General features: G+C 38.1%; 1 protein-coding gene across 2 annotated transcripts in view; it reads left to right on the top strand.

The window, feature by feature from the left end:
• USH1C (USH1 protein network component harmonin) overlaps positions 1–21,530 on the top strand; it is a 46,225-nt gene that overhangs the window by 9,215 nt on the left and 15,480 nt on the right. For both annotated transcript variants that reach the window (XM_063398099.1, XM_063398100.1), the window contains exons 5-15: positions 3,125–3,233; positions 3,333–3,357; positions 4,046–4,103; positions 4,887–4,990; positions 6,180–6,264; positions 6,655–6,714; positions 6,967–7,023; positions 8,804–8,946; positions 9,584–9,649; positions 12,166–12,290; positions 13,749–13,825. In XM_063398099.1, coding sequence (XP_063254169.1) covers positions 3,125–3,233; positions 3,333–3,357; positions 4,046–4,103; positions 4,887–4,990; positions 6,180–6,264; positions 6,655–6,714; positions 6,967–7,023; positions 8,804–8,946; positions 9,584–9,649; positions 12,166–12,290; positions 13,749–13,825 — 909 coding nt within the window. The remainder of the gene's footprint in view (positions 1–3,124; positions 3,234–3,332; positions 3,358–4,045; positions 4,104–4,886; positions 4,991–6,179; positions 6,265–6,654; positions 6,715–6,966; positions 7,024–8,803; positions 8,947–9,583; positions 9,650–12,165; positions 12,291–13,748; positions 13,826–21,530) is intronic.

Raw genomic sequence — 21,530 nt, 5'->3', positions numbered from 1 at the left:
TTTGAAACACTTGATGTTATTATATGAAGTCCTTCAATTTCCTAGAAGCACTAAATATTATATTTCTCATGTTAAAAGTTAGAAATAATAGGCATTTTACTTCAGAAAAGTTAGGTTTGCATCTTTTTTCTAAAAAGTCTGTCATCTCTCTGTTTGATAGGGAAAGGGGAAACTGTGATATAATACCAAAATAATTGTTACTGTTCTACTCTGCTCAGTCCCACAGACTTTTATCTCTACAGCTCTGATTCATCAGCTTGGTATACAGTGATACCTGTACAGAAGTAACAAAATACATGAAAACAGCTATTAATTACCCCAATATTAGATACCATTGTTCTGGAAAAGCTGTTCAAGTATCCTAAAGAGAAGCAGTTTGCTGTATGCCTATACATCTCCTGTAGTTCAACGTAGATTGTATTATTTGTAAAGCAGCCTCAGTCATTGTCTGTCAGCAGTACAAATGTCATTAGGTTGAGTGAAGAGTGTTGAGTTTCAGAAATAAGATGACAGTCTAGTAAAGAAGAGTGTTAAAAATATCTGTTGTATGGAAAAAGCTCATTTCTGTACTGGAGGGAAAAATAAAATATGCTCTTGTGTGCATTTATAATTTTGCAGGTGCCTCTTGGGGAGACGAGAACAGATTTGACTCAATGAATGTTGACATCCTTATAACAACACGAGTTCTGGTGATACAGAAGCCCCATGATGGCATTGTCGTTAGCAGCCCTAAAACTGGGGGGTTTCTGTGTGTTAGGGTATTGCAGTCAGTAACAGGTTACCCTTTAAAGAGTTGGGTTTCTGCAAACCCAGGTTCCATGGTCTGTTACAGTCTGCATGATGTGGAAGATGTGAGTAAAGGAGGGATCTTGAACTAAAAGAAAATGAAACAAAAAGCCCACCTCCCTTCACCACATATGTAAAATCAGCAGAAAATGGACGGGATGGATGGATGTCGCTTTGAATCTTTGGAACAAGTTGAGTGACAGCAAGAGCTGTCAGGGGTGTAACTATAAACTGCAGACCTCTGGTGCTCTTCTTCTCTCATTCTGTATTTTTACCACAGGTTGTATGTACAAAAGCCTTCACTACGGAACTTTTTCTGCTCTTATTAAAGATTATTTCAAAAATCTGACTGTCAAGCTCTTAGGAGTGCAGGCCATTGCCCTGGGTGAGATTTTTTTGGATGCCCAGCAGAGGGAGTGGGTGTCCCACAGGTCAGGGGCTAGGGACCACAGTCTTGTTTGGCCTCTGCGGTTGTGTTCCGTTCTGCAGGACAGTTTTCTTTGCTTTTGTAGCATTCTGATGCTGTGTTGTGTCAGACAAAGATCCTCAGCTTCAGTGGAAAGTGTGACACGTGAGCAGTGATGGTAGAATGGACATGTTAATGTTTTGTGTAGTATTGCAGAGCATGAGACGCTTCTCAGAAGAATTAGGAAAGCCTTCGAAAGAAATAAAGAAGTTACATTGGTGGGTTTTTCTTTGTGCTTTTTTGTTTTTTTCAGTTGGACAGATCACAGTAGGAAGATTCAATAGTCATTATTACACTGTGAAAAAAGGCAGAAGGTGACAGCATGCCTCATGTCCTGCCACCCAATGTCGTGTCTGTGTGTGTGTGTTACAGTCTCTAGAACACAGACTGTATTGAGGAGTTTCTACTTCCACTTCCACTCACTCCTCTCATATAAAATGACACAGAGCTTCTCAACAAAATAATTGTAGATTAGTTTTTTAATGAGCTTGATAATGCGTTCCACCCAAATTTTGTTGAATAAAAATACAGTTGCTTTAGCTTTGCTGAAACTTGAAATCAGCCTAATGCAGGTACCAAAATGGAGAACTTAGGCCTAAAATTAAATCTGGGAGCTTGACACTTGAGTCTTGAAATGAAGCATTTTAGGCAATCATTAACTAGGGATAATGCTGCCATGAAACCAGACACATTTGTGAGGGTGCATCCAAAGTTTCATTGACTAACAGCAACATTCATATAGTATTGATGTTAATGAGAAAAGTCTCATCAAATACATTTTACATAACAAATACTCACAGTAGTTCAGAGAAAATGCTACTGGAGAGGAGTAAACCCAAAGTATTTGGCTTTGTCCACGTGGAGACCAGAAGTATAAGATGACACTGTTGATGGTTTGTCAAGGTGATTTCTTGGTAATCATTTGTGTATTTTACATTTTGTGTATTGTGCAGTGGATGGATCTGCATTGGTAATGGAAGAAGTCATGCACTGATTTCCGTACAGCCACATCATGGGGTTGACACCAAGTAAAAGTCTTTGCTTATGATACTCTAGACAGGAGATGGCATTTTTCAGTGTAATCTTGAGCAGATAATAAGGCACTACCTTAAATGAGGTAGGCAATATCTTCATCAATGATTCCTTCTCAGCCTACCTGGATAAGAGGATCATTGGACAGAGCTCATAAAAACTTGGAAAATTTGCTCTAGTCATCATACCATATCAAATTTGGATTTATGTTAGAGGAAGAGAAACTTTTTGATTGTTCATTGATAAATAAAATTTGAAATTTTATCAAAGTGGCTGAAAGCACCCTGTCTGTTCTTCACTATTAAATTGAACACTGCCAGGGAATGTCCTTGGGGTGCTGCCATTGGATTGCTGATAAATGTTTGCGGGGTCCCCAAACAAAGACTAAGAGGTAAAATCCCATAAAATAATGCATTTTCTCAATCCAGAATCAGACAAGATACTAAGACCAAGTTTTGTTTCCTATTGATCAAATATGTTAAGGAAGGTATCTCAGAAACATATGGTAAAAGCATAAAAGAAGAAAATAACTCCAAAATTATTTGAATTAAGAGACACACTCGTGTTTTTAAGGTAATCTGTGGACTACAAAGCTGATAGATAGTAGACAGTATTTATAAAATTGTTATTTGGCCATGAATTTGCCCTTTTGGTGTTTGGTATTAATTCAAAACAAATACAGGTAAGTCTGATCTGGACATTAACTGAAATTCAGAATATATTCATGAATCAGCATTATCTAACCTTTGCATCAAAATGATTGCCAGATTGTATCCAGTCTTAAAAACTTTTAAAATTATTAACTCTCGATTACTTTTTCTTGTCGCTTCCATTTTTGAGGTTGGAGATGAGATAGTGCGCATAAATGGATATTCCATTTCCTCATGCACACATGAAGAAGTCATAAACCTCATTCGGACAAAGAAAGTCGTGTCCATAAAAGTTAGACGTAAGTAACACACAAAAAAAATCATCTCTGTCACCAAAGATTGCTATTAATAATTGCTCGTGGTCTGAAGAAACTTAACAAAATATTTTTCCTTTTCAGATATTGGCATGATACCTGTCAAAAGGTAATGGCTTTTCAACTGAGAACAGATTATTCATTTTCACACAGCCTCTTCTGTCCAAAGAATCTGTGTTTAATTATGAAAATGTATGAATACTGATTAAAATGTCTCATCCTTTTTAATGAAAAGGCAGATGTCTTGTTTGATGAATCTGATTTTATACCAATTGCCTGCCTAAATGAACTAATTTCTATTTCCTCGTTTGTCACGGACATCTCCTGGAAATTTAATTATCAATGCACCTAGCTTAACATAGAGCTCCAGTGCTTCTTTGTGTACGTAGCATTTGATGATGGCTTCAGAGTTTAGAAAAAATTAAAATTTTTTTAGTCTTCCAATTTTTGTTGAAAAGCTGAATCTTTAAGTGGAACGTTTGAGAAATGTTAGTGACAGGAGGTGTTTTTCTGCAGACATTTGTGTAAGATGTTCAAGTGGTTATAGTTCGTTTTACAGTCTTCCTCTAAGTTTCCTAAAATTGTTTCACCTGAGAGGGCTTTATCAATTTTATAGTCAGCCAAAATAATTGTACACTTGTTTGGTGTTCTATTTAAATTGCTGGAAAATAGACCAGATGTGAATGATATCCAAACAAAGTTGTGGATGCAAAACAGAAGGCCCCATTTCAAAGTAGCTTCTGGAATACATTGACATTTATTTTATCTCATTATTTAAAATTATTTTTTCCTTTCAGTTCACCAGATGAACCCCTTAAATGGCAATATGTGGATCAGTTTGTGTCAGAGTCTGGGGTAAGAGATCAATATTTTGTTAAATGTCTTCTGGGGAATCTGTAATAGTTCTGAAACACTTTCTTCTCTGACCTTATCAGGGAAGCCATTGTATGCATTACTATAATGCAATATCTTGTTGCAAGTATTCTGTGAGGAATATCTTTTGTGGTATGAGATGATTCTAGAGCTATTAGGTAAGTAAAGGGCAGGACACAAATGAAATTGCTTTTAGTCATTAATTGCTTCTTCATTTTGCTTGAGCTTATTAACTTCCCAGGCTGTAGTTCTACTGCATAAATCTTTATCAGATTATTTGGCCTATTTTAGGCATATTAGTGGAGGAATTATAACTTTGAATGCAAGTGACTTCTAAGGGTTCCAGAAGTGAAAGGAAACACCACAATTACTGTTCTTTTCCTTTTGGGAAGAAAGCTTAGTTAAATAATGAACCTTATCATGCATTTCTCCAGCCCTTTTGTCAGGGAACATCTAAGTGATTATTTTTCCATATCACTTTCCTCTAATTTTCCTTCACCTTTTTCTGAAGACAAAGTTTGACTATTTAAGTAATCTTCTCCAAATAGATAAGTTCAGTCTTTCACCTCAGCCATGCAGCTTCACTGAAATGACTCTACTTCACATTCATTTCCAGCAGGATAGGACCTTGGAGCCTTGAATAGGACCTTGAATCTTATCTTGATGCTGGCTGGGATTCATCCTGGCTACACGAAATTTTATAGTAGTCTTGATGCAAATTCAAAACAGAATTAACATCTGCAGCATTGTTTAATCCCTCCACAGGAAGGAAAGGGCAGTGTTGCTGGACTAGCTTCTTCTGGAGGGAGAGACAATAAAGAGAAGAAAGTCTTCATTAGCTTGATTGGTACAAAAGGCATGGGATGCAGGTGGGTACACAATTTATATATAACGTCACTGGTTTTTTAGATGAGACACTCAAGGCATTTATTTCTATACTTCTTTAATATGATGTCAGGAAAATAAAGATCTATCCTGGATCAGGAAGGCAAACTGCAATAGCAGAGTATCTGTGGCACATGTTACATATTTTTAGGCAAAGCTTAGCTACCTGTGTTAAAAGTTCTGTCATAAAGAAAAAAACTCTAAAATTTAAAAATAAGGGCGGACTGAAAGCACCTTAGTACAACTTGTCATGGAAATGGATCTTTTAAATGCTTCTACATTTTTAAATACTTAGAAATGCTGCTTGGTGACATAGCAAATTCCAGCACTATCCACTGTCAGGTTCACTCCCTGCCTTCTCTGATCCTTTTCAAAACTAAAACACTATCACAAAGCTATATCCAGTTTCTAAAATTAATGTTGAATTTGCAAGATGTTTTAGAAATATGATTCTGGGATTCTTGAACTCCTGTCTCTGCAATACTTATGGAGGTTTTGGAGTAGATGGGATATTGTAGGTTTTCTTATATAATTAGAAATATATAATTGAAATTATCAGGACTTTTCTCTCATGTAATTTGGAGGATGTAAAGTTTTTTTAAAAATTATTTACAAAGTGGAGGGGATGGCTCCTGATTACATGTTGGATATATAACCTATAAAAGTAGTTTCTGTGTTAGATGGCAGCTTAATGTTCCTGGGCTTAGATGTTGGCCTCTGGTTGAAACATCCTTCTTGCTTCTAATAAGTAATCTGAACAAAATAACATTGTTTTATACATAGAGTATGTTGCAGTTCAGTGATTAATTAGTAATTCTTCATTGTGTTACGTGCTTGCTTCATTAGTGTCCTAATCCTATAGACAGTGTATGTCAGCATACGTTTAAGTTTCAGCATGTAAGACAAAATATAGAAGCTTGAATATTTTTCTTTTAGCTTTTTCTTCAAAACTAGTTTTGTAGTGTAAAGAATAAAACAATAGGATGATAAACCTATCACACATTGTGTACTGGAAAGTTTTGGTGTTTGTTGGCTACTGCCATAAATATTCTTTAAGCAAAAACAAATTATGAGGAAGGACTGAAACTACTCACTGTATTACACTGTGTTTTTCCATAAATGCTATTCTATAAATATCATCCAATTAATGTTTGGGGTTTTTAACATTTCCAGTATTTCCAGTGGTCCAACACAAAAACCGGGCATTTTTATCAGCAATGTTAAGCCAGGCTCTCTTTCAGCAGAGGTGGGCTTAGAGGTAAGTTTGGCTCCTTCCAAGGTAGGTACCACAAAGAATTCTTATTTTGTATTCACAACTTCAAGGGTTCATGGGGTTTTTCCCCATGGGAAAGAAGTATCTGGTGATTACATTTCAAACAAAGCTAGTTTTCTAAAATTTTAAGAACCTGAGTGAGCTGGTCAGACCAATACTCCTTCAAGCCCAGGATTTGATCACAAGCAGTGGCAGTAGGAGATCCTAGTGTAAGAGGATGTGCAAGCCTGACCAATTTCCAGTCTGTTTCCTTTCTGCTCTGCCAGTAACCATGATTGTTATATTGATTGTGTTAGAGAGCACGTCTCTTTCTGGTTTTATTTAATATGTATACTAACTTAGTATCTGTACTAAAATTTGGCTTAATTTCTTTAGGTTGGTGATCAGATTGTTGAGGTGAATGGAGTGGACTTTTCTAATGTGGATCATAAAGAGGTAAAATCAAGTCTTCTTAATTCCCTGGATTTGTAGTTGTCATCTTATTAAACATCTGTCCTATTTTCCTGTCCACAAAAAGTATGTTTTGATACTAGACTCCTGACTCAAGGGGTTGTGTATTGAACATGGGAATTCAGAGATTTGCATAGCTACCTCTCTAGTTCTGGAAATTGCAGCCGTGTCAACCAGCATTATTGTGGCCTTTTATCTCTTCATTCACATTGATTTTTGTTTTGTCTTAATTTGCAGGCTGTCAGAGTGCTCAAGAGTAGCCGTACTTTGACTATCTCTGTGGTAGCAGGTGCTGTAAGTAGTATATTTGTAAAAGCATTTGTAAGCAGAAAATTGCTCTGTGGTTAAATAATTGGTAAAAATAAATGGATGAAAATAAAAGCTGTGTTTCTTTATAAGATGTATACCTCTGTCAAAGCAGGACAGTTTTGAGTGGCACGTGATTCTTTCATGGCACACAAAGTATTCTCAAATAAAACATGGCTGTGGGCCAATGCAAAACCATTTCCTTGACAAGGAATGGAAATTATTGTAATGGTCTCTCATGTTTGAGAGTTTCTGTTCTAATAGATATCTGCTTCTGCTGAAACATGAAAGGTGAATTGGGTTGGAGACTAATTATTTTTAATCCTGAATAGCTGATGTGTTAGTCTTATTCCAAATGAGTTCCTTTTGTAACTGTTTATCTGATGTCATTAGTGTATTGACACACTGAAAATTGCTCAATTTTTTATTTCCACCGTTCTGTGCAACAGAACTATAAGCCTTTGGGGTCTAATCTAAAGCCAGCTGAAATTAATTAAATCTTCCCTCTGACTTCAGTGTGACTTTCAATAAATGTTTTAATGTTTTTACTGCTTTAATCATTCTTACGGAAAGCATGTAGTTGTGTACAGGAGGATAATCAAGTTTCATAGACTAATCAAAGATGGTGTTTTCTAATTGCCTTGCAACTGAATTAAATGGGGAAAAAAAAGATTTCATAAGTCACTTCAGCTGCTTCCTAAGGGCTCATGTATATTGTGTAGCTACGTTGAGGAATTAGTAGTTTATTTGATCTGCTCTTACAGTAGCCGAAGATGAAGTTGTCCAAAGGTCCTGTAGACGTTGCTTAAACAAATACACTGGGCTGGTTGATAAAGCTCCAGGAATCCAACATCCTGAGGACTTAGTTCAACTCCCAGTTATGTTAACAACTTTAAAAATGTGAGATCTACCTCAGCATGCATCGCTGCATGGCAAATTGTTGCCATGGAACTCTTCTGTTCCACACTCCTTCACCTTGTGTGTCTCTTCTCAATAGACATCTTTGTCTGGAGAGCAGATAGCATAAGGAAACAGTTTCCTTACTATGCAAAGACATTCCCCAATGCCTGGTTTTATTCAAGATGTCTACATCTGCGCTTTAGAGACAGGAAAAATCCTAGCCTCCTAATTAACCTGGTATTTAAATTTCAGAAATGAAAATTAGATTAATGTTATCAAAGTGTTCTACCTGTAGCAGTATGGAAATACCTTTCTTGAATAGAAAACAGTGCTGGTGTCTTAATTATAAAGCAAATGAAACGAAGCAAAATCAACTGAAATACATAAACTGTACAGTGTTTTGGGGATCTACAATCCCTGTATTTGGGTTCCTGAATGACAACACATTTCTGCAGCAGCCAGGCATAAGAGCATTAAAACCCAGTAACTTGCAGGTGTCTTCACACTGGGAATCATTCAGGGTTCTGTTGTCTGGCACTTCATTGCTCAGTGAGATTTTAAGAAAGTATAATGTGAAGTTTTTGTCGGTGACACACTGAGCCTGTATCTGGGGTGACTCCTACGGTGATGTTGCTGACTTTAGTGGTGGCAAATCTCTTCTGATGTGTTTAGCACATAATACCTTAGAGGCTGAAACTAGAATAGCTCCTTGGAGTAAGCAATCAGATCTTTGAGGATCTTTCAAAGGGAGAGCAGTGTGAGGAAATTACAGATGTGCTACTATGTAACTGGGTTTGAATTATTTCCTGGAAGAACTGCATTCATGAGATATTTCCACAACTGATTGGCGTGGTGGTTTTGATTGCAGGGAAAGGAGCTGTTCATGACCGAGGAAGAAAGGCAGAGGGAAGCACGTCTCCGTGAGCAGGAGCGCCAGGAGTTAATGCATCAGAAGCGGCTTGCACTGGAGACCAACAAAATCATCAAAGAGCAGCAGGAGAAAGAGAGATTGTGAGAACTCTCTATAGGATGGTCTGAAAATTTTGGCTTGGATTTGGAGAGGGCATGGAAGACAGGAGCACATAGTTATTTCTGTGATGCTTCTCACAGACGTGAGAAGATTCTCAACTTAGATAAACTTTGCTTTGCTTTTGCAGAGTCTCTGTTCCTAAAATGTTTGTTCAGTGATGCTCTTGATGTTCTTGGCTTTCAAAACTATCATTCAAAGCCATCTTGAGTAGAAGGGTCCCTCTGCTCCCTGACTGTCCATACCCCAGTGATTCAGTGTGATATTCATTAGTTTTCTGATGCTGTTCACTCATGCTTTATTTTTAGCAAAACAGTTAGAAATCTTTTGGTCTTGAAAAACCACTCTATAGTCTTGCCTCAGAAGGAGGTAGTGACTTAAAGAATTAAGTAGATGATATGCCCTTATTATCCAGATGCTCAGGAATGTCCTCAGGGTTCCTAGGAAGTCGTACTTAATCTTTGGTATCTTAAAGATGACTTTTGAAACAGAGCATTCTCTCCCAATACAAATGTGTTTACTGTCTGTATCTTTTAGTAATTGTATCCTGACACACTTTGTTCAGGTTCTTACTCAGAAAATACTATTTTTATCCTGTTGTCCTAATTCCTCTTATAACAGAAGAAAGCTGGAGATTTCCCAGAAGGCTGCAGAGGAAGAAGAGAGATATCGCAGAGAAATAGAGCAGTGAGTAAAAACGTTACACAGGCAATGTGCCACCTGGAAAAGGTTTCCTTGTGTGTTAGATCCGGCTAAAAACAGTCTGCATGTTGCTTTCAAATAAAATTGTGTAGTATTTCCACTTAGCTAAATGGAGGATCCAGTACTTATCAGTAAGTACACCACAGTTAAAGAATAGGAAACTGATCTGTAAATCAGCACGTGTAACCATGAGGCTTATGGCAATAATAAATTCACTGTGAAGTTGAAGTTGAGCCCTTATTTTAAAAGTATTATTAATATGTAGAGAAACCTAAGATTAAGAAAGTTCTGTCTCCCAGAACTTGTTTACTCTGTTGTCACTGAAACACTACATTTAATTCTAAGAGAAAAGAAGTGGTACTGCTAAGAAACTAGATCAGTACTATATTTTTAACTTAAGCATTCTTTTACATTTGGAAGTTTGAAATTAACCAGTTGTTATCACAGTAACTAAATTTCCTTCTAAATTATGCTGGAAAATTACATGAAAATGCAAGCTGCAGAATAATATCTGTTTTGATTCAGCCTTTTAGGGCTAAAATTGACCCTCAAGTCTTTGGCTTTGCCCCTTTGACATATTAAGGGCATTTTAATTCATTTAAGTCCCTTTTCATGTATCTGTATTAGCTAAAATTTTCTAATAGTAAAAGAGCAGGGATTTCTGAATTTGTAAGGTGCAAAAAGAAATACATTCCCCAGCTGTCACAAGAGAATAATCTTCTGGACGTCCTGCTGTGGGCTCTACAGCAGCACATGGATGAATTCTTAGGCATTTTGCTTTTCTGATCCCGGGGAATTGATAACATCCTGTTCTATATTGTGGCCTACTATAGGAATTCCTGCAATAGCCAAAAGCTGCTATAAAAGCAGGCCATCACAGGTGAAGGATGGTTCTGTCCTCCAGATCCAGATTGCCTGTCTGTTATAATGGATGTTGGATGTCTGCTGTGTTGTTCTGCTCTGAGAGCATCTTTACTCACCCAGGGAGAGCTTTCATGCCCTGAGGACTGCTCAGGGTAAGGTCTAGCACAGCTTTTTACTTTCTTGTATAATTTTTAAGTGTTGCTCAGGCACTTTTAAGCTTTTCCATATCACAATCCAAACTGTTAAGTCAGTGTCTATCCCCTGGGTGAGAAAGAGGGAGAATAGTAGTAGAGAACCTAGATGAAATCTAAAGCTGAGATTTAATGAGCAGTTGTGGCAGGCTAAAATACAATATTTTTCTGTATTAATTGTTTGTGAGGATTATTCCTTGCCTTCTTTTAAGAATCCTTTCTGCAGGAATTCCTTGGATAAACTCACTGTGCCTTTTTTGGTATCTTAAATTTGAAAAAATTTCAAATGTGCCTAAATGGCAGAGGTCCCTGACTCTATGTACTGCAAGTTACATTGTAACACCAACTTTTAAAAACTAAAATTAAATGGAAAAAATTCTGTCCATTGTTCCCTGACAATGCCTCTAAATTTAAATAGTGAGCTCATTACAGATTTAAGAATGTTTTGACTCCATGTGAATATTTTTTCAATTTACTTTAGCTAATTTAGAGATGCAAAAGATAATCCAAATATAAATAGCATCATGTATATCTAAGACCTGGTAAATTTTTGCACCATATTATCAGTTCAAGGCAGGTTATAGTCAAGAATAGGTCTTGCATCATTTAAGGCAACATATATGAAGATACATATTGTTAGGTTATTCAGCACTTCTGCTGTGACATACTTGGTATTTGCTGAATTTTTCTTTGAAATGTCTTTTTTTCTCTGGTCATGGTGCCATACTAGGTAATTTACTTGTTTTGCATGCTCTTATCCTGAAGTGTGACACTCTGTGCAACAACCCCATCCTCTATCTGTACCCATCTATTCTCCTCTCTTCTCTTTTTCTTTTTGTCCCTTTTTTTCCTAGAATATGGAATTTAGTATGGTTTCCATTTCAGCAGTAATTATTTCTTTTTGAGAAGAGCTACTTTTTATGGCAACCTCGAAGTATATGTTTAGGAAGCAATCATCAAAATATATTTAAAGATCTAGAGAGGAGGCACACTTTTAAGATATAATTTTCCATTGTGACATCTGATTTAGGTGTAAGGTAGAAATTCTGTAACTCGGTGTTTCAGTTAAAACTGTCAGTTTTTCTAGTAAGTAATTGCAGTCCTAAAAATGAAAAATTGCTAAGTGAGAGATGTTTCTTTTAGTTAATTTAAGGTGACAGTCAGTACTGTAGTGTGTCACTTGTGACTTAGTATCTGTGCAGATGTTTATATAACAGGCCGTATAAGTCTAAATATTAAATATCCTACACTGTACTTTGCAAATTATCTTAGTAGCTTAGTAAATGACACTGATTGATGAAAAGAATTAAGTTATAAGGAAGAAGCCATTTATTACACTTTATATTCAAGAGAAAAAACAAATATGCTGAAAAATTATAACAGTAGTGAATATATACTGATATTGGTTTTATACTCAGAATGTCTAACTGCATTTGTTTCCTCTAGGATAACAGCAGAGGAGGAGAAATTTAAAAAGGAATGGGAAGAAGACTGGGGTCCTAAAGAGCCACCCAAGTCTCTAAAAACTGTAACTGCAGAAGTGCACTCTGCCCCTCGTTCCAAACACAAAAGTAAGTAATTGATGTCAACTTGCTTCCTTCTGTTTGTCTCAGACACGTCACTGAGCTGTATGGAATATACCACCAGTTTGTCTCCAAGTTAAGCTAGCCATGAATTGGTTCTTTTCAGAAGGCTGGAAGCATATGATAGATAATTAAATAACTCTTTTTTAACAGGTACTTATCTTGCAAAATCTGCATCCATTGCAGGAAAAATAAAAATAATAAGGCTTACGAAGAAATGGTTTGAGGCACCAACCTCTATAGCTTGGTGTTTGGTGCATTGTTTTGCATGTTGTTTCTGTCCAGCATTTATCTGTCAACCTTTACACAGTTCAGGTTGGAAGAGATCTTAAAGATCACCTTGTTCCAACCCCCTGCCATGGGTGGGGACACCTTCCACTAGACCAGGTTGCTCAGAGTCCCATCCAAAACTGGTCTTGAGCACTGCCAGGGATGGGGCATCCACCACCTACCCTGGGCAGCCTGTTCCAGTGCCTTATGGTAAATAATTTCTTCCTAATACCTGATCTAAATCTATCCTCTTTTAGTTTAAAGCCTTTCCCCTTTGTCCTGTCACTACATGTCCCTTTGATAAGTTCCTTTTCAGTTTTCTGGTGGCCCCTTTTGGGTACTGAAAGGTTGACCTGAGGTGTCCCAACAGCCTTCTCTTCTCCAGGCTGAACAGCCCTGACTCCCTCAGCCTTTCCTCACAGCAGAAGCAGCCGAGGTGCTGGAGCACAGCAGAGGTGCTCCAGTCCTCTGATCATGTTCATGGCCCTCTGCTGGACCCATTCCAGCAGGTCCACCTCATACTGGGAGCCCCAGAGCTGGGTGCAGCACTGCAGGAGGGCTCTCATGGAAGCAGAGTAGAGGCACAGAGCTCCCTCCCTTGGCCTGCTGCCCATGCTGCTCTTGGTGCAGCCCAGGATGCTGCTGGCTTTCTGACTTATTGTCTGAAGGGAATTAAGGCAGCTGGAGCTTAGCTGGCAGTTAAGAAGCTAAATTGGAAGCTGTAAATTGTATGTGGACAGTGTACTAAAATTGCATTGTACAAATAAAAATGTGAAACGTGCTTGTTGTGTAATTTATAGGAGACCTGGGCCAACTCCTAACCTGATGTTATTTTAATGTATTATTTTGTGTGTGACTTTGGGGAAGTCTACTGATGGTTCTGTTCAAGGAAAAGCCATCAAACTCTGCAGGTTTCCCTTCACCTCATAGCAGATTAATTGTCCACATGTAGATTCTAACAGCTCTTCAGGACTAGAGGAGGTTGGAGATTGATTTAAGTAGGGCCTTTTTTTTTTTTTACAATTCCGTAGCAAAACATCCCATCACTAACTACTTTTTTATTATTATTTCATGGAAACTTCTAGTCACATATTACTGATCTCTTTTTCATTTCATGGGAACCTCCAGTTACTGTCACTTCTATCCCCTCACCCCTTTCCTCCTTTGTTTCTCTAGAAGATTTAGAGGGAGTTGCACATGACCAACTTGACACAGATGACATGGATGAAGTGAACATGAAGCAGGACAAACAGGTTTGCCCCTCAGCCCTGACTTCCTATCCTGATTCAGATTCTTCCTGTGTCTCACCTCCTCCTGACAGTCAGTCTTAACACTGAACTGACCATTTGGTTTTCTTAGGGCAATGTGAGTGGTCCTTTAGTAAATGATGAAAGATTTTGACACTGCTGCTGTCATTGCATCTAAATACACCTTGGTATGAAATCTAACAACTCTACAGAAATGTGGACTGTATTGAATGCTCTGTGTTAGCAATGTTTCTTATATAAAGTTACAGTAATATATTCTTTTGTATTTTTTGACTTAGCAATATATTTTGTAATATTTATGAACTTGGGTTGACATATTTTGTCCTGGGAAATGGAGCTTTTCATGTCTCCTCAAAAGCCATGTTCTGCCACAAGCTTGAATGAGTTTGAATACCTGTTTAATTTTCATAAGGCTTGCTCAAACTACTGCAAAGTAGGAGTGTGACCATAGAAATTTAAGCAATGCCCAAGCCTGTGTGAAGATCACTTACTGCATTTTCTTTGTTTAGCATAAAATATGTATCATTAAAATAAGGGAAACTTATGACTAAATGTACTAGAACCATTTATCAAGAATTTAGGTAAGAACTTACCATGTAATATCAAACTTCTGGTGTTGTGTCTTCAAATAAATTTTAATCAGTTACATATATCAGCATGGATTGGTCTGAGTACGAGCCTGTCCTTGGCTCTTCTTCAAAAAACAACTTTTCCTTTACCTTTTGTAGCTTTTGGATGGTTTTATCGGTATGATGGAAAATTTCCCACCATACGCAAGGTACCAAGTTTGAAATGTGAATTTGTTTGCTGTGTGTGTGTTTGAATTGGAATTCCTCAGTTTTCTTCTCTGTTATTAGTAAACATTCCTTATAGTCAAATGCTCCTTCTTTTAACGTGTGCACAAATTAGGATGCTTTTGGGGTGCATGTGTCTAGACTTTGTCCTTTTGAGTCCCTCAGGCTCTGGGTTCTGCCATGTGCAGAGGGAATTGTATAACTGTACTTTCAGAAGGTGCTCTTTACAGGTGGGCAGTGCATGTGTTCATGTTCTCCAAAAGTCCTCAGAATCATGTGTATACAAAAACAGTACAGAGACAGAAATATTCAGTTACACCTTTGCAAATCTCCCTGTAGGAGTGCTGGAGGAAAAAGGCTTTTAGGCATGCACATATGAGAAAAAAAAATCCATATTTAAGCTGATAGAATACTTCTGTAGCGATGTTGTTGAAGTGTTTCAGTTTATGACAGTTTTAAATAATATTTTATACTTGCTGTTTCTTCCTTCTCTTTATTTCTTGCAATACATCTTAGCTATATAATAGGGGGATTGCTGTTGTGTTGTGTGCTTTGGCGGTGGGTTTTTTGGTAATAAACTGTGGTAAAAGAAGCATGAAGATTTTGTGCTTGTATCTGGCAAGAACTGCTTGTATCTGGCAAGGTATCAGAGGAGGTCAGGATTGTTTCAGACAGATGAAGGATTTGTATCACTGCTTAGAACTATTTGACTCTGTGGGTGCCCAGGATATACCTGTTCCCCTTAAAAGAGATTGGGAGAAGATGGTGCATTCCAATACCTTTTTGTACTGCTAGGGACTGTAAATCATCATGGATGTAACCTGTGTGAAAGCCAGGGCAGTTAGGATTTTATTCAGAAAGTTATAATTTCATGTTATGGAAACTCTTCACACAAAGAGAGCAGGTAATATTTTGTGTTGCTGCTGACAACTATAGTTTAGAGAATGCCCAAATACCTCCTCATATACTAATCATCTTACACAATTCCTGTTGAACTTTACCACACAGTGTGCACTAGAAGGTTGAAAAGATTTATTTTTAATCATTTGCTTTTGGCAGTGATGAATTTTCATCCTACTCCCATTTGCTAATGATTTTTTGTTTGTTTTAAAAACAAAATTTCACTCTGTACTAAAAATGTTCATAATAGGAAGTAAACTGAATCCATGGGGAAAAATGTAGGAAAGGATGAATCATCCTGTTGTATCTGAATGCTGTGAATGCAGCTGAGACATTCAGATGTATGTTCATGTTCTAGAAGACTTTGGCTTGTGTACTGGTTAGTGTGCCTTTGAATTCAGTAATTCTTCAAATACTGATACCTAGCAAGTTGACCTGCCTGATGTTACATCTATCCGTAATAAATGTATTTTCGAATTTTTTAGAGGATGGTATTGGCAATTGTTGTTAAGGTAAAAACTAATTATCCCTGAATAAAGTACACCACAGAATTAGGTTTGTGTTAAAACATTAGTGTGGAAAGCTAGATTTTCTTAGATTTACCTCCAATGTTTTTGGGGTTCCTTTTCCCCCTGTTTCCCTCCCTACAACACCACCACCACGTAACCATGAAGCAGTGGACCACATCTCACTGAACTCAGCAGTACAAAGTTCCAGTTTACTGGGAACTGGGGAATTGGCTTTTGTAGCTACCAGGGAAAATGTCTGTTTGTTACCAATATTACCGTGCAAAAGGTGAAAGGAAGACAAATAGTGCAATTTAATGTGAAGCAGTTTGTGGTGGTTTTGGGAATTCAAAGCATGAAAAGTCAATAGCTGATGATGATAAGAACAAAATCAAACCTGAAGCCTTTCTGGCAGGGGGAGTAATTGCCAATAAGTGGCCACCTGCTCCTCTGCTTTACTTTTCATAAATAAAAGGAGATCATGGCCTTTCCAATGTAAACTAAGTCCTAACTGAAAAATGTGAAAGGGTTGCAGAAATGTGACATCACTAAAGGGGAAATAATGAGCAGTGTGTATTTTAAAGACAACAGGAACAGAGGCTTCCAAAAGACTATGTAGTTTTTGCCTTTGTTTGTGTCCTACATCTAAAATGTTAGAGTCACTTTGTGCTCTTTGTGTCACTTAGTTAACTCATCTGAGTAGATTTTATCCAGTGCTTGTAGGAGCTACATGGTCTTTGTGATGCAGTGTTCCTTCTTGGAAGCAACTCAGTTCCTGCACTGATCTAAACCTTTCCTTTATAATACCTTATTTCAGTTTTGTTAGGGGATGCAATGCTGATTTTAGGGCAATATGCGTGAAGCTTTTGTGTGCATGGACTCTTCACATCTATGTATACATGAGCATCTGTCACATGAAAGCAATCAGTCTTGTATGTGTATAAATGCCAAAACAGGGAGATGGCAAATCAAGACCAAACCAAAACTGTTTGAATATTCAAAGTTTTGTAGTGGGCTTGTGTGCCCTAAAGTTGTAACTTCGCAGAGGAACAGAAAAGTTGAATTCTCTGATCTCATCCAGCTTATGTTAGGGGGCACAAGCCCTCCAAAAAGTTTGAATTTCCTGCAAATTGTTGGGTAGATAGACTTTGGATTTTCTTTTAAAATACCATCTCCATACTTGCATAGACTGTAATTAATTTCTGAAGGCAGACACTCATGTACCAAGATTGAAGTCTGTGGTGTTTTTAGCTGATAATAAAAATTTTTGTTAAAAAACATTCCCAGAAAGGGAAAGAACGAAAGAAGTCAAAAAGTGATAGTTTTTGTGAACAGAAGAAGAATAAAAAGGAAATGGAGTTTGAGCAAAAACTTGCCAAAGAGAAAGAAGGAATGCTGGAGAAAGAAAAACAACTGAAAATAAATCGTCTTGTGCAAGAGGTATGTTGTGATCTATCAAGTGCAAAGCTATACTGAAAGAAAATTAGATGGATATTTAGTGGAATTATTTTAGCAGGGCACTTGTTTAATTATGTCAAAGATAATGAAATTTTAAAAGCTATTTTACTGCAAAATTCTGTTGCCACATTTGCTTATTTCTAGTCATCTTGTGCCCAGATGAGGGTAGCTCTGCAGTTGTGTCCATGTGTAGTGATAAATTTAATGAAAAACAGCAAAAGAAGAAATTCTTCTTAAAAGTATTATTATTATTTGTAAAACTATTTTAGGTGGCACTTCATACTTTTGAAGCCTGTTTGTATTATGACCATACCTATACCTTTTTCTAATGCACCAATGTTGCGGTCAAGGTATCTGAGACAGAACGAGAAGACCTGGAAGAATCAGAAAAGGTGCAGCACTGGGTGGAAAGACTTTGTCAAACACGGTTAGAACAGATTTCCTCTGTGGAGAGTGAGTCTCCTGAGGTAAAATTCTAGCTTTTCCATATATTGTGTGATCTCTAAATAACAGAAAGTTGTCCTCTAAAAGCAACAGGTTTTACCAGTGAAAAAATCTGCCTTTCCCCCTCAGTCTTCTTTCTAAGTGGGGGGGGGTAAAAGTCAATAATTGATGACTTACAACCTATAGAATTTGCTTTTCCTATATTTTATGAAGATTTAAACATTATTTTAATGAACTGATTGTATTTTGTCCCTTTTAACTATATTATCACCACTAAATTAACTGTTTTATTGTCTCATGAAATATTTGGGCTAGGTGGGACATGCTAGCAGTAACAAAAGCTAGATCCAGCTATATTTATTAGTATCATGTGAATATTAGAACATCCCTGATGAGGAGCTCCTGGAGGCTTCCTTGTATTGCGTGGAATAAAGGAACAGGATAAGAAAATTACAAAAAGATACAAAACTCACAAGGAGTAGGGTTTGGGCTTGGGCTTTAAGTAGACTCCCTTAGTCAGGGGAGCTGCGGATAGCGATTGTTTCTTAGAGCCTGATGGCCAGACATGGAGTGAGGCTTTCCCACCATCCTGTTGCTCTGGCTGTCTTCCAAGGAAAGCCACTTCCAAGAGGAACACTGCAGTCTACTGAGCTCCCGTGGGATCCCCGAGAAACTGCAACCACAAAAGGGACCTTGGGGAACACTCTCACATGATTTTCCTTCAGGTCAACATGGAGCAGCTCTGAAAAAAGCAGTTGATCTTTTGTTCCTTATGGCCCTAGGCTCAGATCCATGTGGTTTTTCAGTACAGGTCTTTAGTGGAATGATTATACAGAGTTTTTCTCTCACTATCCACACTTGGCAGCTTGGGTTCTGCTAGAACTTTGTCCCCCTTACTTTGTAAAGTAAGAAGGAACATTACAGATTGCAAACACTGTTACACTTTCAGAGCTCTACCTGGATTTAAGCACACTGTGTTGTGTTTGCTCCGTAAATTTTTCCATTACATTAAATATAATTGCTCTTCTACAGTTTTTCTACAAATCTACCCAAGCAGTTAAAACATGTAAAACACAAAACCTGAGTGCTCCTTAGGGGCAAATACAGCTGAAAAATACTCAAGTGCTACACGTTTGAGCTGCTTCTTGGGAGCAAGAGCATTCAAGATCTCAACCTCTGCCAAAGAAATAGCTATTTTTCAGCACCAAGCCATGAGCATGTTAGATAAGAGGAGTGTGAAGTGTTACCCACTTGAGGGAAGTGCTGCTATATTAGAGTAAGATGAATGTGTCTGTCAGACAGCTTATCTACATAAGGTTTCCTCAGGTGAGTCTACAAAATAGCAAAATGACTGAATTTTCTAATACTCCAGTTTGATCACTGGTAAAAGATATGTTAGCTACTCTAACAGCATATGTACACTCCTTCCTCACATACACCCTTATTTTTTTGGATGAGCTGCTCATTGTCTTCAAACTCCGAAGTTGTTTAGTATCCCAATAGATCTGGTGTGGATTAACATAAATTATAAGATCTCAAACCCCTTGAGGTTCTGAATTTCATAGCACACTAAACTTCTTGTTTTGATAGCTGCTTAAGCTTAGTTCCCTTTCTTGTACTAATGTGTGGTTATGTTTACACAACTTTAACCGCTTTCCCTTTTTAAATGACATTGAATCTCAGGGCCTGACTTTGATTATTTTCCTTCAAATAATCACCTTTGCGGGGCGTAATTCTTGCTTTCTCCTCAGAAGAGCCAGAGAGGCAAAAGTTGTGATATCAGTTTGTCCTGTGATTTTGCCTTCTGATAACTTCATGCCACCGGGGTTTTATGGGGTTTCTTTTGCCAACCCCCTTACCCCAACAGCTGCTGTCACACCACTCCCATTTTTCTTCTTTTTAAACTGGAATCCCGAGGAGGGCTTTTAGAAAGGCTTTCAGAGAAAATGTTTGTGTATATTCTGTGTGGGAGAAGCAAAGATCTTCCTGTGGAGGAGCAGTGAAGCTGAGCGTGTTCTAGGGCTGGCCGTTCTTCAGAACTGTTGCAGGCAGAGGTGTTGAGGCAGGTTTCTGTTCTGTCGCACGTAGCTGGCGAGTGGACGTCCCTGTGCCTCTCCCTGCGCCACCTCGATGCGGCGCTTTGCGGGGGGCCTTCAGCTGCACACCACAGATCTCGATGACATAAACCTAGACGAGGTTGACAAACCCAAACAGCGCCCACCGCCACCGCCGCCACCACCGCCCCCCTCTGTTACCCCAGCACCAGCAGCTCATCCGCTTCCTGCCGCCAATGCTCCGCGAGGGCCAGCCCTGCTGGTGACACCAGCTTCCCAGGTGACCTCGGGATCTGTGTGGATGCATGCGCCTTTACCATTCCCCTGTGTGCCTCCCTGCCCTGATCCATCACCCTCTTTGTCAACTGGATCTGCCCTTCTGCCCCTTGCACAGAGGGAATGAGGTGGTTTCTTCATTTTTTCAGTAGTGATTGCAGTCCAGAGGTAGCTTCATTTTAACATTTTTTAGCATAAGTCAGGAGCAGTTTGCTCTCCTGCCTGCATACTTTGTAGCCCTATTACCTGCAGATGTCCTAGGCAGAATATGTCAGTTAAAATAAACATGATTGGGACTTCAGTGATTAAAGACAAAAAAACATAAAAAGGGCAATCACAGGCAGCAGATTCAGTTCATTGTTAAATTTGAGAAAATTATGCCTGTAGTGAAAATGACTTGTAGAGGTGCTTTAAATAACTCATCAAATTGCTTTGTTAAGTGAGAAGAGTGGACAAAGAAAATTGACTTAAAGTCAGAAGGTCAAACTTCTGAAAGGTCAAAATGATGTAAAAGAAGAAGCAAGTGCTGGTAACCTGGTTTGACTTTTTGCACTTCGAGAAAACATCAGCTCCTTATTGCAGTTAGAGTCCAAAAGAGGATCAAATGAAAGAAATCTTTTGGCAAATCTCACTTTAGGAAAGAAATGGCAGCTGATTCATCATAATTCCCTTTGCTAAGCACTGTAGTGAGAATCGTGTGCTTGTTCTTTTGGCAAAAGTTGCTTACGTGTTTCAAGCAGCAGAAGAGGATCCCATATGGTCACTTCCTTCCTACACAGTTTTCTGCATGGGTTGACTGACTGCACTGTTTGGTTTTGGGAGTTTTGCATGTTTACTAAATAGTCTTTGTATTTGCATGATTCTCCTTGGGTGGGGAAGGATATGCAAATTTATCACTTCTTAGTGGAAACTGGTAAATTCTCTCTCCGTGAATAAATGCCCTGATGTGACCCACGAATCTCTTGTAAACTTATGTGGACCTCTGATAGTGCTTGATCTATGTGGTTCATACATTTGAAGTGCCAAGAATGTGCTAGATCTACTGAAATGGAAATATCATGTTCTTATGGATAGCAGGTTTCCCAAGTTATTTGCAAAATAAAAATGACATGAACCAATGCAAGTGTACAAAAAACTTGTGTTGAGAGGAGAAATGCACTCTTTTAAAGAAAGCAGAGAATATTCAGATAGAAAGAGTAATAAAGGCACTGCCATACTGATCTGACCCCAAATCAATATATTCTAATATCTGTTTCTC

This window comes from Prinia subflava, chromosome 5 (assembly GCF_021018805.1).
Source record: "Prinia subflava isolate CZ2003 ecotype Zambia chromosome 5, Cam_Psub_1.2, whole genome shotgun sequence".
Classification (NCBI taxonomy): Eukaryota; Metazoa; Chordata; class Aves; order Passeriformes; family Cisticolidae; genus Prinia; species Prinia subflava.
This window is presented reverse-complemented; position numbering and strand designations above follow the sequence as displayed.